Raw genomic sequence first — 14,358 nt, 5'->3', positions numbered from 1 at the left:
CAACCACACTTTTGAGATAGGCATTATTATCCACATTTTTCTACTTGAGCAATCCCTGTCTTAAGCAAGTGAAATAACCTGCATAGGCTCATTCAGCCAGGCATGAATAAATGTGCAGTTACCTCCCAGATCTGCTGGTGGCAATTTCTGTTGTTTCCGCTTTATCACTATGTCTCCGGCAGGTTTTTAAGACAAGAAAGGCACTGGTGGAGATCTCTGAAGGCACTCTCTAAAAATAGAAGATTAAACTAAATGTGAAACAGACTTTCTTTCATTTTGGCTGCCTCAACTGTTTATTCTGTCAGTTTTCCCAACTTCCATAATAAGGAATCCCCAATATCATTTATTTTAATCCTTGATGTTTTAAGTCTGCCCATCTATAAAATGCCTTTGATTATGCCCCTTTTCTTTGATTTATAGCATTCAGCTCTTTGTGATGTCATAATTCTAAGAAACAGGTAAAAATAATAAAGTTAAAATAAGATACAGTGGCATGATTAACCATCCCACAAAATAAGTTACAGCTATACCCGTCAAATAAGATCTTTTTTGCCACTTTCTCTACCCCGCACCTCCCACTCTCACCCCTCCCTTGGGCTCTTGGAGGAGCCAGAGGCAGGATAGTGAATGGAGGAGGGGAAATAGAAGAACAAGACTAGAAATTATGTGCCTTTATTTTTTCTACATTATAATAATGTATCTATGTCAGAGTCTGCAAACATTTTCTATAAAGGGCCAGATGGTAAATAATGTAGGCTTTGTGGGCCATAGGTCTCTGTCTCAGTTACTCAACTCTGTCTTTGAAAGCAGCCATCGAAAATGCAGAAACAAATGGGCACAGCTGTGTTCCAGTGAAACTTTTTAAAAACAGGCAGCCAATCAAAATGCTGCCTTCAAGCCATAATTTGTGGACCTCTGCTGTAAAACATTGCTTATTTACTTGTTTATTATTTTTCTTCTCTCTTTTAATATGTAAGTTTCAATACGGCAGGGATTTGGGTTGATTTATTTACTGCTATATCCTAACACTTAGAGCACGTCCTTTACTATGCTTTCTCAAAACTTTCTGGCAGTTCTTAAACATTTACCCTCTCATGTAAACTCTAGTATCTTAAATCTGCTCATATTTCTACCTCAGATGTTCTAAAATTCTGGTTTGCCCCAGTCCCAAGGAGAAAGAGAAACAGAATATAGAAAATGAAATTATCTTGCTTATTTCCTTATCTTTGTGGCCCGCTTACACCCACTAAAATGTAAGCTGCTTGTGAGCAGGGTTCTTGTGTTTAGTTCTCCATTGAATCCCCAGTGGCTAGAAAGTGCCCGGACATATTTTAAGTAGCTAGTAAACACTTGATGAAAGAATGAATGAATGAACACAAATTTTGCTTGAATCATTTACAAAGTATCGGTTGAAATGCTGATTGGAGTTGGCAGTATGCTGTTCATGTTCTAGGAACAACAGGAAACTCAACTGCCTGGAGGGTTGTGAGCAAGGGAGAAATGAAATCTGTGGGGTGTGGGTCGCTGTCCCAAATAATGTGTATGTTTATGTGAGCACAGATGAAAGCATAGAAGGATCCAGCCCCAAATATTAACATTTTGGAGAGGGAAAGTTTTTTTTTAGAAGAAAAGGATGAAGATTTCACGTATCTGTGTTTTGTTATAATAAATACTCTTACAATTTATAAGTCTAATGAGCTTAAAAATTTATTTGTACAACTCCCACACTTAAGAAATATTTGCAGTATATATTTGAAAACAGACAAAAAAAGAAAAGCAACAAACACTCCCATACACTGGTACAAATCATAGAAACATTAGCAAAGAATAAAAGAGAGAGCTATGCATCTATGTAAAATGGAGGAAAATCTAACTTTTGCAATTCAGCTTAAAATGTAACTTTTAAATTCTTGGCAGATAAGGCAGAAAAAGGAGTAATAAGAGGTGCAAGTAAGAGTGAAGGGTAAAGTGTAAATCCAAAAGCTGTTTGGAAGGAAGAGTTACTGGAACTTGGGCTGACTCATCCTTCTGGATGGAGAGTGTACCATTAAGCACTATCCTATTTTCACAAGATATGTAAGGCTTATGTGTGATGACTGTGTAAATTCATATTTGAGAAACTCTTTCTGAAAACTATTAACATTTCATTCAGTAACTGTGGTTTTCACAGACTACTATCTTAAAATAGTTCAAGATATTCCGATCCAAAATATATATATATATATATATTCATTTTGCTTTTTTAAAGGTGATACTGTGAGAATTTTTTCCTTCAACAGTTTTACACATTGATTTTTGTTCATTTTAGTTTCAGCCTATGGGGACTGTGTGCCGAGAAGCAGTAAATGATTGTGATATTCATGAAACATGCTCAGGAAATTCAAGCCAGGTAATTTATAGAATAATTACTCTAAACCAGATGAGAAAAAACAGGAGTATCTTTAGTGCGCAGACCCCCAGGACACATTGAAATGGACAAGATGCTCATTCTCTCTTTCACATCAACTCTCACTCTCTTTTTATTTGTTTTTCAGGAATTTAAGTTTTGGTTATCAAAGCTTGAGCAGATGTTCAGTATAGTTTTGTCTTAATATTGAGCAAACCTAAGGCTACATGCATGTCTTAACTATTTTGTTTTTGTTTTAAGTAGAGAGTAAAATTCATTTTTTTTTGTCTAATTAGTGAAGGAGGAACAAAAAGACCCTCTTAAGCTGGTTGAAACAGGAGTCACCCAAGGCAGAGAGACCCACAGAGCCCTGGGTTTTGAAAAGGGGTCTGTTTCTCTGTCTTGATTCTTATTTATCTGGCTCGTATCACTTTAGCCATTAATAGCTGCTCTTGAATTTAATATTATTTAGTTGTAAATAGAGTAGATAGAGAAGTTGATAAACTTTGGTAGTGGTTCCCAGATTTCACATGACCAGTGTGTATCCCAGCAGTTCTTACTTTGCACGGTAGTGCAGGACCATGAAAATGAGCATGCAAGCTGAAACCATGTAAAGTCATCTTAATAATCAATGGAATAAACTACAGTTGTTCTATGACCTTCAAAAAAGGTTGTCAGACTATTGGTTTTAAAAGATTAGGGAGATGAAAAAATAAACTAATATTTATTTAGCACACTAAATAAAAACGGGAACATTGAGAATTAAAGCATTTTCTTTCTTTGTAAAATACTTATCAAGAGGAGTTGGAACTGTGAGTGCCTTCTTGTTGTAAACCTTATGATACATAGTGAGCATCTTTTTCAAGCATTGTTGAATTGTCATACTCCTTTCTAAGTTTGGATCAGATTTCAACACTTTATCCTCTGTGCTTTCAATGTCATGAACTATCTCCAAGAGACGTGAAGATGTGAATGTGAAGGTTTTTGCCAAACCACAGTAACAACATTGCCATAGTCAGTGATTTTTTTTTCTATGACTCAGTTAGAATTTGTATTCAATGAGAATTTCACTTGAGTGTCATCATGCCTTTTTTTTTTTTAATACAATTTTGTAAAATGTTACATGCTATCAACCAAAGACAGGCAACATAACTATACACTTTGTTGTCTGTGCATGAACTGACTAAACAGATGGCAAGTGACCAGTCACTGAGAGATCTTGAAAGAAGTGACAACATGGATCTTTCACCATGATAGGCTTATGTTATTTACCTTGTGATCAGTGGACCGAAGAGCTGGTAGCAACATTTATACTTTATACAATAACTCACAGTTCATATATTATGGTAACTAAAATTGGAACTGTGTTATGGGGATACTGGTGTTCTTTAACAAAACTGTGGTAACTGAAATTCATGCATATTGGAGCCATGCAAAGCTAGGACTGCCCGTATATTTTTTTCTTTAGAGAAGAGGGATTCAGTAGTGGTGTTATCTGCATTAACCATTAAACATGCTTTATGTTAAAGATAATCATTTTAAAGACTAAATGTTTTTCATGTAAAAATATTTTTCTTTCTTGTTATCTAACTAGCATTGTGTTTCTGAGCTAACACAGTGATGATGAAATAATGAAATGATGGATGTGCAAAAATGTTCTTGTTGTATTAGTTTTAACAGCATAAATTGGAGATACAGCAGGTCCTTCCTTAAGTAATGGTGTTTTGTTCAATGTCATTTTGTGATAACATTGATGAGATGCCATAGAAACTTAATTCTTGTTTATATCAATTAGCCTATGGTAAAATTGGTTTCATTATACATCATTTTGCTTAAAGTCACAGACCCTATCGAGGACAGTGAGGACTTACTGTATTTACAAGTAAATATTTTAGTACATTGGTTATATGGTTTGTTAGCTCAATGCAATGTATTTCAGCTATTAAGATGATACTACAAAAAGTTTATTATGAGATGAAGAAATTTGTATGACAAAAGTAAAGGGAAGAAGCAGAATATAAAATATTATCTTTAACTTGATTATACCTATGTTTAAAATAGTACCAAAATTTGTAGGAAAAAAATGAGGAAAATGTACCAAAATGTTAAAAATAGTTGTCTTTGGGTTGGGAGACTATGAAAGACTTTTGTCTTTCATTTTTTTAAAAAAACTTTTTTACATTTCCTACCTTTTCTCAAATGAGTATATAATTGCTATAATGATAGAAAATGTGCAGTACATTTAAAAATTACTGACTGTTTATATCCTCACAAGAATACTTTGCAATTTTCAGTACTTGCTGCAAGAGATTTAAAAAAAAGACGGTTGTTGTAAAGCATGTCTCTTTCTAACATGCCCAAAGTAGACATGTTGAGAGTCATTTTAGGAGTAACTCATTTTAGCTGTGTTGCTTCTCGTGGTAGAAAAAGAAGAAATGTAGTTATTGCTTCGTTTATGTTGGCATCTTTGCTTTTGTTTAGTGCCCTTGTTTTTCTTGCTCTAAAGAGCAGTGTGTCTGAATAAAGCATGATGTACTTAAATTTTAGTGTTAGCTGAGTCATTGCCGTCAATTCCTTTTATTTGCTGCTATATAATCAACTGTTTTTACCTTTGATAGATCAGTAATTTTAGAGGAAAGTATACCAATTGTTATATTTCCTTTTGCTTGTTCTTGATTTTTTTTGTTTTTATTTTCAGATATTTTAAGAGACCTAATGTATTATCAGACTTTATTTTAAAAATATTATCCTAACATTTGGCTGTGCATTTGGTTCATAGTTCTGTTTCTTTTCCTAGTGTGCCCCAAATATTCATAAAATGGATGGTTATTCATGTGATGGTGTTCAGGTAGGTTACTTCATCTTTACTTAAATTTTTCATATGTGTCAGAACGGAAGAAATACTGAAATCTTAACAAAGTAGGCAGATTATTGTAAATGTTTCATAATCAATTCTGAAGATAAAAGACTTTATAATACTCATTTGCTAGTTCTCCCAGTCATATTTATTTTTTCAGTTATCTGACAAAAGCAGACATTGCATAGCTAATACGTATGCTTTTCCATTTTAGGGAATTTGCTTTGGAGGAAGATGTAAAACCAGGGATAGACAATGCAAATACATCTGGGGGCAAAGTAAGTAAACAGTGTGGCTTGATCATTTCAAAGTATGATAGCAGGCCAAAGAACATGTGAGTTGGAAGTAAATTTTTAACAACTTTATAACTTGGAGATTCTTAAAATCACTGCAATTCTTAGCAGCGGCACTTTTGTGGAATTAGAGAAGGGACAGCCATGCATATCTTGTCTAGTCAGCAGTGCCTTTGGAAAAGACAGAAGATGGCTACGCCGCCATGCAGGTGAAGTCCACTCCAGGATGTGCAGCTTAGAGAATAGAGCAAACCTGGATTTCAGGTCCGCTTACATTCTCCTCAGTTGAGTGTCTTTAAGCAAAACCTGTACAACCATATGGGATGGACATGGGCCCTGGATGGTGCACTCCTGGCTTAGAACTTTAGTATTTTAGCTAGAGTTGCTTTTTCTTAAACTATCTTTCTTAAACTCTAACTGGCTTTCCTCCGTATAGGTGACCCTCTGCTGAGGTAGCTCTGCCATATCAAAAAGAAATTTTAATGTTATTCCCTTCAAAGTTTATCACATTTTCAGAGGAAATTATATAACATTTATATCAAAAACATATTATTTAAATTATATCTCTATTTAGATACATATTTAAATTATTTTTCCCAGTCTAATATATTTTTCCCAGTCTAATATATTTTTCCCAGAAGTATTACCAGTCCTATTGAAAGCCATTTTTGTTTCCAACTCTTTTAAAAGACAATTTGTATTAGAAAGGAAGCTATAAAGATAATAATAATCCTTATTGTCACAGTGGCTATAGTCTTTTTGGGAGGGGAAGTGTATACTTTATTTGAGCAGCTAGAGAAATATTGGGGTGGAGGAATATTTAGTCACACAGGTTTTACTCTAAACAAAGAGGTATAATTTTTATTTCCTCCACTTAAGAAAAAATAGTAGCAGACAGAAAGAAGTAGGACAAGAAAGTACCAACATAATTATTATTTTCTTTTTAAATATACATCAACAGTCATCTTTTGATTAGTTTGTAAAAGTCATTTTGATCTAAATCTCGGATAACTTAGTCAACCAACCCTGGTTTTGCAAAAATGACATCCTGACAAAGATGCTGACATATTTTAAAATGTTACCTGACTATCATAAATTTAGCTTGAATTCGTTGTCTACAAGCAGAATAAAGTTAAAGGTTTTTTTTTGCCAGCTATTAACAATTAGTAAACAAGGTAGGAATTGAACCATTGTTTCTTGAATGTTTATAGTGCATCACTATTTTAAGAAAATTGTCTTTATGATTAATAAAAGTCTCTGAGTGAGGAATTCATGCTTTATATTTGATACTGAGATTAAAGTATGGAGTATTTATTCAAGGAACCAGTTGGTAGCATCTTCCCCTAACTATTGGGCCAAATTCTGAGAAGTGTTCTTGGAACCTAAAGCCTGAACCCTGTCGAAAATCTAATTAGATTTTTTTTTTCCTCAAATTTTAAATGAGTAGTCATGAAAATGTACGTGAGTCATGGATGTCTTTGGTGTAGAAAAACTCTTATAAACCATGGGTACAATTTTGGAATTGACAGAATTGGAGTGGAGAAGAGTTCTTTAAATGGGTATTTCCCTGACTGCAAACATTTTGAGCAGCTCACGTGTTACGTGTGTCACTGATAGAAAACTCTATTCTGCTTCAGAGGTGATGGCATCAGACAAATACTGTTATGAGAAACTGAATATCGAAGGGACCGAAAAGGGTAACTGTGGGAAGGACAAAGACACATGGATACAGTGCAACAAACGGTGAGATAGACAAGTTAGCCCCAAGTTTATCTCTTAGTTAATTACAAGCATTGCTTTTTAAGCGACCAGGACTTTCCTGTTTTCTGCATCCCACAAAGCAGAAATGAATGTTGCCTGTTCATCTCTTCCCAGCATTCCAGCATCATCTTTGCAGAGGCTCTCAAATCTTAACATATACACTGATCTCTCTCCTAAGGCCAGGTCATGCTTATAGCTGCCTCAAGACTTTCTCACCTAGAAAGACACCTGCCAGCATCTCAAAAGTGACAAAAATTAAAGCTACCAGAATATGTAGTCAATTAACTGGCTCTGCCTTTTCTAAAACACTCGTTTTGCCAAAGGGCTTAATATCTCTCTGTCCTTCTGTTTAGAAGCCTCAGAATGATCCCTGACTCCACCTTCCCTCTGGCACATTGTCCAAATAGCCAAATCATCTCCATTCTTCCCTTTATTCTCCCACTATTTGTCTTTAATTCATCCCATCATTTCCATTCCTATTGCATTAAGGACCTATATTAAGGACCCAACTAAGACCTACATTAATTCTTCAATTAGTACAAAGGCCTCATAACAGTTTTTTATGCCAGCAGTCCAGCAGGCTGTCATCAGAATAATCTACTGAATATTTTTGACCATGTCAATTCTTTGTTTAAATTTCACTGGTTCCACATAGCTAATTAATAGTAGGACCTATATCGAGCTTTGGTTGAATGCACACAGTGTGCTATGCACTGTATTATGCTTTGCGTAAGGTATGTCATTTAATCTTCCAGTTCTCCTCATTTTATGAAGGAGGAAACTGAGGCACAGTTAACGAATTTGACCAAGGTTACGTAACTAGGATGTAACTGAAGCAAAATTAAAATTCAGGCAGCCTGATTTCAGAACTCTTCTTGTAACCACTTCGTTGAATGGCATACTATTTTGTTTAACAAACACAATGAAACCTTAGGTTTGCACTGTACCTCCTCCACAATTTGCCCCAACCTCCATTTTTTGTTTTTTCTTCTCTATTCTACTGAAGTCTAGCAAACCTTGCATTCCTAACATGTCCATTATATTGCCCTACCTCCATGCCTGTGCTTATGCTGTTCATTCTTTTGGAAGCACTCTTTATATCTACTTTATTACCAGGCAAAAACTTATTCATTCTTCAAAGACCTGCTTGGACAACACTTTGTCTATAAATTAATTCTGGATTCACTGTACAAATAATCATCTTCTTCTCCTTGAATTCGTATAGCCCTTTGTACTATTCTTATGGCCCTTGTCTCCAGCTCTGTATTTTATAGTTGTTCATGTATGTGTTTTTTTTTTTCCTCATCCAACATTATCATTTCCTGGAGGATGAGAAATATGTATAATTATTTTTAATATACTAAAATATTTAGTAAGCTCCATATACATAAATAACACAAAAACATTGAATGAATATCTCTTCTGTGTCATTTTTATTTATGATGGATACAATAAAATGATAGTAGAACTTTTAAAAATTATTTTTTAAGAATGGATTAATACATTTTTCTGTGTTGGTGATAGAGACAAGTCTTAATTTTTTTTTCTCTACCTGATAAAGCCTAATATTTACATATATAATCTTGCTAACCTACTAATCACTCCTCACAAGCTATGAGAATATGTATTTATTATTATCTATATTAATAATTAAAATGTATTAGATGTGAGACTGTGTAAGATAGTATTTGTCACCAGTGAAGATATTTTACAAGTTAAATTAGAATTATATGTGGTAGTTGGGAGAGTAGTGAAATATATCCAAGAAGGGATCATAAGCCTATGTGGTTGAGAATCTATAAAATGTGTCTGTGTGTGTTTTTACACACATAGATATATGTATTATATTTAATCTATTCTTTACTTCTGGGGCAATAAATTGAAGAAAGAACTATATTCCAAAAGGATACTCACCCAAAGGTCATTCATTCACTTATCAAATATTAAAAAATGATTTAGCATATCCAGTGATGTGTTATAGAGATAGAGATTCTGAAATAACAGAAGTCTGTCTGGAAGGTAATTTCCTTTAGATAAATACTTGAACTAATGGACAGTGAAGCAAAAGCTAAAAAAATGGCATTTTGGTGCATCAATAAAAGTTTCAAAGAAGATACTTTTTAAAGCTGGAATAAACTAATTTGGGTTTACTTTATTTTTCTTGTAACTTGAGCATATGATATAGTCAATGAAAAACAAATGCTAAAATGAAATAAGATTATGGTTCTAACTGCGCATGGTTATAAAGTAAATAATGGCATTCTTTTACACAGGGATGTGCTTTGTGGTTACCTTTTGTGTGCCAATATTGGTAATATCCCAAGGCTGGGAGAACTCGATGGTGAAATCACATCTACTTTAGTTGTGCAGCAGGGAAGAACATTAAACTGCAGGTAATCAATCATCTAACCATTCTATGAGAATATTAGTCATCTTACTTCTGAGGAATGCAGTTTAGGATTATTTCTGTTTTCAATTCATGTGCATGTTAGTAAGCCAAAATAGAATCTAGCCCATAGAAGTGAGTGAGTAAATCCTGACAGAAAAGAGATGAAAGAATAGAAGAATTAGGGTTCAGTTTACATTTAATTCTTATCAAGGAAAAATAATGTGAACTTCTGGGTAAAATTATTAGATTAAATATATGCATCTTCTTTTGTTCCCTTCTGAAATCCCACTAAAATGACACTATATGAACCTTTTTTAGAATTCATGCATTCACAGGGAGGCAGAGAAAGGGAGAGGAGACAATAGCAACAGAATTTTGGAATGTGGAAAGCAAATGGATATTTGACAAATGATTATTAAAATTAAGAAAGCTGAATTCCTAAGTTAGTCAATGGGAAAAACTGAGAACTAAGCCAATATTTACTGTCAGTTTCCGAAAAAGCTCAAAAATGAGCAGTATCACTTACTTCAGGAAGAAAGAGTAAAGGATTAAGGGGCAGGGAAGGGGCTAAAATAAAGAAGGTAGGTGAAAGTCTGTTATAGAAGCACTAACATTACTTCTCTGACTCAGCTAAAGAGAATATCGCTCACCCTCCTATGGAAGATTTGAGCTTTATATTCTGAAATAATAAATAGAAGGTTTCCAGACTGAAGGACAGCAGACAGTATTGATATATGTGTTGTATGGAAATGGGCCAGCCTCACTGATGTTCAGTCAGAAAGCCCGAGAATTTCCAAACATCTATCTGCTCCCCCACCTCGAATATGAGCAAATTATCACACATGTGAAGAAAGTCTCCAACATGAAAAAAAGAAAGAAAAACAACCAACTAGAAAAAAAACCCACCACCACCAATCAATATTTATGAGAGATAAGATAATTCTGTCATGAAACAAGAATAGAGTACTAATTTAAACAATGAAGAACATTCAGAGGAGGAAAAAATGCTGTCAGAAATTTAAAATATGATATCAGAAATTAAATCCAGAAGTTGAAATTATCTCCCAGAAAGTAAAGCAAAAGAGGGAAAGAAATGAACTTATGGAAAAGCTCTTCACATTAGAATAGAAATAATAAAGAACGAAAAAAATAGCAGGGAAGAAATCGCCATTGAGTAACTCAAGGGTATCGTCTAGAACTAATGGACTTGAATTTCCATATTGAGAGGCTAACCAAGTACCAGGTACAATGAGTGAAATTAGAGGCATATCTAAACATATCATTGTGAAATTTCAGAACCTTAGGACAAAGAAAAGAATCCCAAAGAGTCCGAAGAGTCCGAAGACAATGGAAAAAATGATTTCCAAACTAGAATTTTGTACACAGACAAAATATCAGTCAACGGTGAAGATAGAAAATATTAATTCCTTTAGATATGCAAGTTTCCCACAGATTTACTTCCTTGAACCCTTTCTAAGGAAGCTACTAGAAATTGCACTCCACCAAAATGAAGGAGTAGACTAAGAAAGAGATAAAAAATTTAGGAATCAAGATCCCCACCATGAGGGCTATCCGACAATGAATGGTGGGGGAAATCCAAGATGTAGAGCTCTGTGCCAGGTACATGGGACAGCCAGATCTGATAGGTGCAGGGGAAGGCCCACACGGAAACTGCAGGAAGATGAACTGATGTTCAGATATATCTTGAGTGGCGATTTTGACTTTTAAAAAAATAATTTATCTGTTGGTCTTTAAACTATATGCATGTATAATTTTGATATAAGTTAATAAATAAAAGAATGGAAATTTTGATATTAGCATTGACATGACACTATATGAATAAGTTGATTATGGATATACATTTTCAATTTCTATTCTGTTTATTTTTTATTTCTATATAACATGTAGACTTGCTGTATTGAATAGTGAAGTTATAATAGTTTAGCCTTTCTCAAATATAATTTGTAAATATAGCAGTCTTTTTGGTAAACGTAAACTAAAATCAGTTTCATTTTTGTTCAAAACAGGTTTGAAATCTTGAAACCTACTTACTTATCAAATCAAATACTAGTAATAATGATTTACTTGGCTTGTACATGATATCCAAGGTAAAATGAAAAAGCCATTTCAATTCAGGACCTTATATTTATGTTTAAATCCTAAAATATATCAATGTCTCTGAAAGGAATTAGATCAAAAGATTCAATTGCTTTCTTCATTTGCAGGTTGAAAATGCTTGCTATTGGTTTTTATTAGATAATATGTAGAAAATAGAGAAAGTGATAATGCCTACTTTTTAGTTTTTAAGCATATTCTCAAATTAATGTGAATTAATGGAATCCCATTTTCTTTTTGTTCTCAATTTATTTTTAGTGGTGGACATGTTAAGCTTGAAGAAGATGTAGATCTTGGCTATGTGGAAGATGGAACACCTTGTGGTCCCAAAATGATGTGCTTAGAACATAGGTGTCTTCCTGTGGCTTCTTTCAACTTTAGTACGTGCTTAAGCAATAAAGAAGGCACTGTTTGTTCAGGAAATGGAGTAAGTATTCAGTACCTCACCATGGGGAACTTACTCAGTTCTCTTATATCACAGAAATAGATATGGCCCTAAACTGCTTATTTCTGTAACAATTGAAAACATGCCTATCCGTGTGTCTAGTCAGCATGTAAAGTTATTTTATCATAGTCATTTGAATATTTCTGTGTATAATCTGGAGAAGCCTGGGAATAAGAAAAAAGTATAATCTTCCTAACGAAATTCCTTTATCTTTCCTGTTATGTTTGAATATGATCTCATATAATATAATGCCAGTTTTCTATAAGTGATCTAAGAAACAAATTTTAACAAACTATAATGGGATAAAAACAAGAGTAAAAAGAAGGGGCAGTGGCTACAGCATTTAACAACTGTATGGTCCAGGCACTAACCAGTTAGAGCAGATCGTAAATAACTGCCATAGCCATACCAGTGTGTAAGGAGAACTCCTAGAAATAAAAACAGAATAATTTAGGGAAATGTTTCTCATAGATGAATAGAAAGAACGGCATTGTTTAAAAGGCTAAATTCTATTCTTTCAGTCATATCTGATAGTGTAGGTTCTATAGAAATAAATGTATAGGTTAAATAAACATGCTCTATTAGTGATTATGGTTTTGTCATTTTTAGTTAGAAATTCCTATACTAACGAAACCTTTTCAGTTCTTTTTCTTTTGGCATATGCTAAGATTTTCTTCTTACCCTCATTCCAGATTCTTTGCTTGAACTGGTTGTGTTACTCAGTTGAGGCAAAGGATCCCTGTTCTGGAATTGTAAGCCTGCAATCCTGGTCATTCCAATATGCCAAGAATGTCCTTAGGGAAGTCTTACTAATTGTTACTCTTTGCCAAAGAAAAGGAATTCTTATAGCGCATGAGAACAGAGAAGGAATGAAGTGAATGGTTCTGCTTCTGTAAATGGGTCTGCTAATACTTCGTTCCTTAATAAGCAACAATATATTAGGGGGAGATAATTTTTGGGGGGACAGGGGTAATGAATAATGGAAATTTTTCTTGATCATTCATGCTAATGAGTAACCAAAGCTTATTCATCGAGAAATCTGAGTGTATAATAAAGAATCCAAACATAGTTAATTGTGTTAATTAGCGATTTGTTTAATGGATGAGTAAGAATGATAGACACAAGTAAATTAGGTGGCAAATAGTATCCAAGTCATTTACAATAATTATGCATAATACAGAAAAGTTATATCCTATGGATTTTTAACTTACAATAACTCAACTCTGTATATGTGACAAAAATTAAATGAAAAACAATAGATATTCTTATGTACTTTACATTGTATAGTTAAGAGTATGTACTTGGAATCAGACAGTCTGAGTCTGAATTCCAGCTCTACTTCCTACGAACTAGGTAGGATTGGGCAAATTACTTAGCCTCTTTGCGACAATTTCTCTGTAAAGCGAGAATAATAATATTGCTTGCTTTACAGGATTATTGTGAGGAATCAGTGAGTTAATACATGTAACTTATATGTGATACTTAAAACAATGTCTGTGACATAGTGAGTGTTCAATAAATGTTAGCTCTGACTCTATTAGTCATGATCACTGTGCACTTGTCACTATGTCACTGGTGCTAGTGTGTGATATGGAAACTGATAGTGAATTTACCTGGTTAAGGTCTGTTGATAAGATAGTGGTGAAATGGGGACTAAAACCTATGCCTTTTGACTTTAAGCCTAAACTTTTTTCTTCCTGCATATTTGTTAATTCACAGAACTGTGTTCATGTGAATTAATTTGAGATCTGAAATTTATTAATTATATTTTAAAGTTATATTTAGATGTTGATGTATGCCATCTTCTGGCAAATTAGATCAGACAAAATACAGAAATCCATCCAGTGAAAACCTGTTTCTTAAAGAACTTCTCTGATCTTAACCTAACAAGTCTCTCTAAATCTCCATTCCATTTAAAGCTGTTTTGAATGATAAGATCTAGGTATAGATTCTGGGATATATAAATGAAGACAGATTATTGTCTGATAAGTTTTAAAACTTGGTGCCATTTTTATGTGAATTTTTTTCCTGCTCTTTGTTTGAGGGAGTTGTCAGTTTCCATGACCCTGAAGTCACTAATCTCTGTAGCTTGGGTTGAGGTGCCAAGGTTAT

The 14,358-nt window shown here is 33.9% G+C and overlaps 1 protein-coding gene across 9 annotated transcripts in view; it reads left to right on the top strand.

The window, feature by feature from the left end:
* ADAM22 (ADAM metallopeptidase domain 22) overlaps positions 1-14,358 on the top strand; it is a 204,510-nt gene that overhangs the window by 159,877 nt on the left and 30,275 nt on the right. For all 9 annotated transcript variants that reach the window (XM_025042194.1, XM_025042195.1, XM_025042191.1 and 6 more), the window contains exons 18-23: positions 2,309-2,389; positions 5,184-5,234; positions 5,458-5,521; positions 7,174-7,279; positions 9,571-9,690; positions 12,060-12,228. In XM_025042194.1, the coding sequence (XP_024897962.1) occupies positions 2,309-2,389; positions 5,184-5,234; positions 5,458-5,521; positions 7,174-7,279; positions 9,571-9,690; positions 12,060-12,228 (591 nt within the window). The remainder of the gene's footprint in view (positions 1-2,308; positions 2,390-5,183; positions 5,235-5,457; positions 5,522-7,173; positions 7,280-9,570; positions 9,691-12,059; positions 12,229-14,358) is intronic.

Source organism: Pteropus alecto, unplaced genomic scaffold (assembly GCF_000325575.1).
Source record: "Pteropus alecto unplaced genomic scaffold, ASM32557v1 scaffold69, whole genome shotgun sequence".
Taxonomy (NCBI): domain Eukaryota; kingdom Metazoa; phylum Chordata; class Mammalia; order Chiroptera; family Pteropodidae; genus Pteropus; species Pteropus alecto.
Note: the sequence above shows the minus strand (reverse complement) of the source record. Positions and strands in the feature narration are given on the sequence as shown.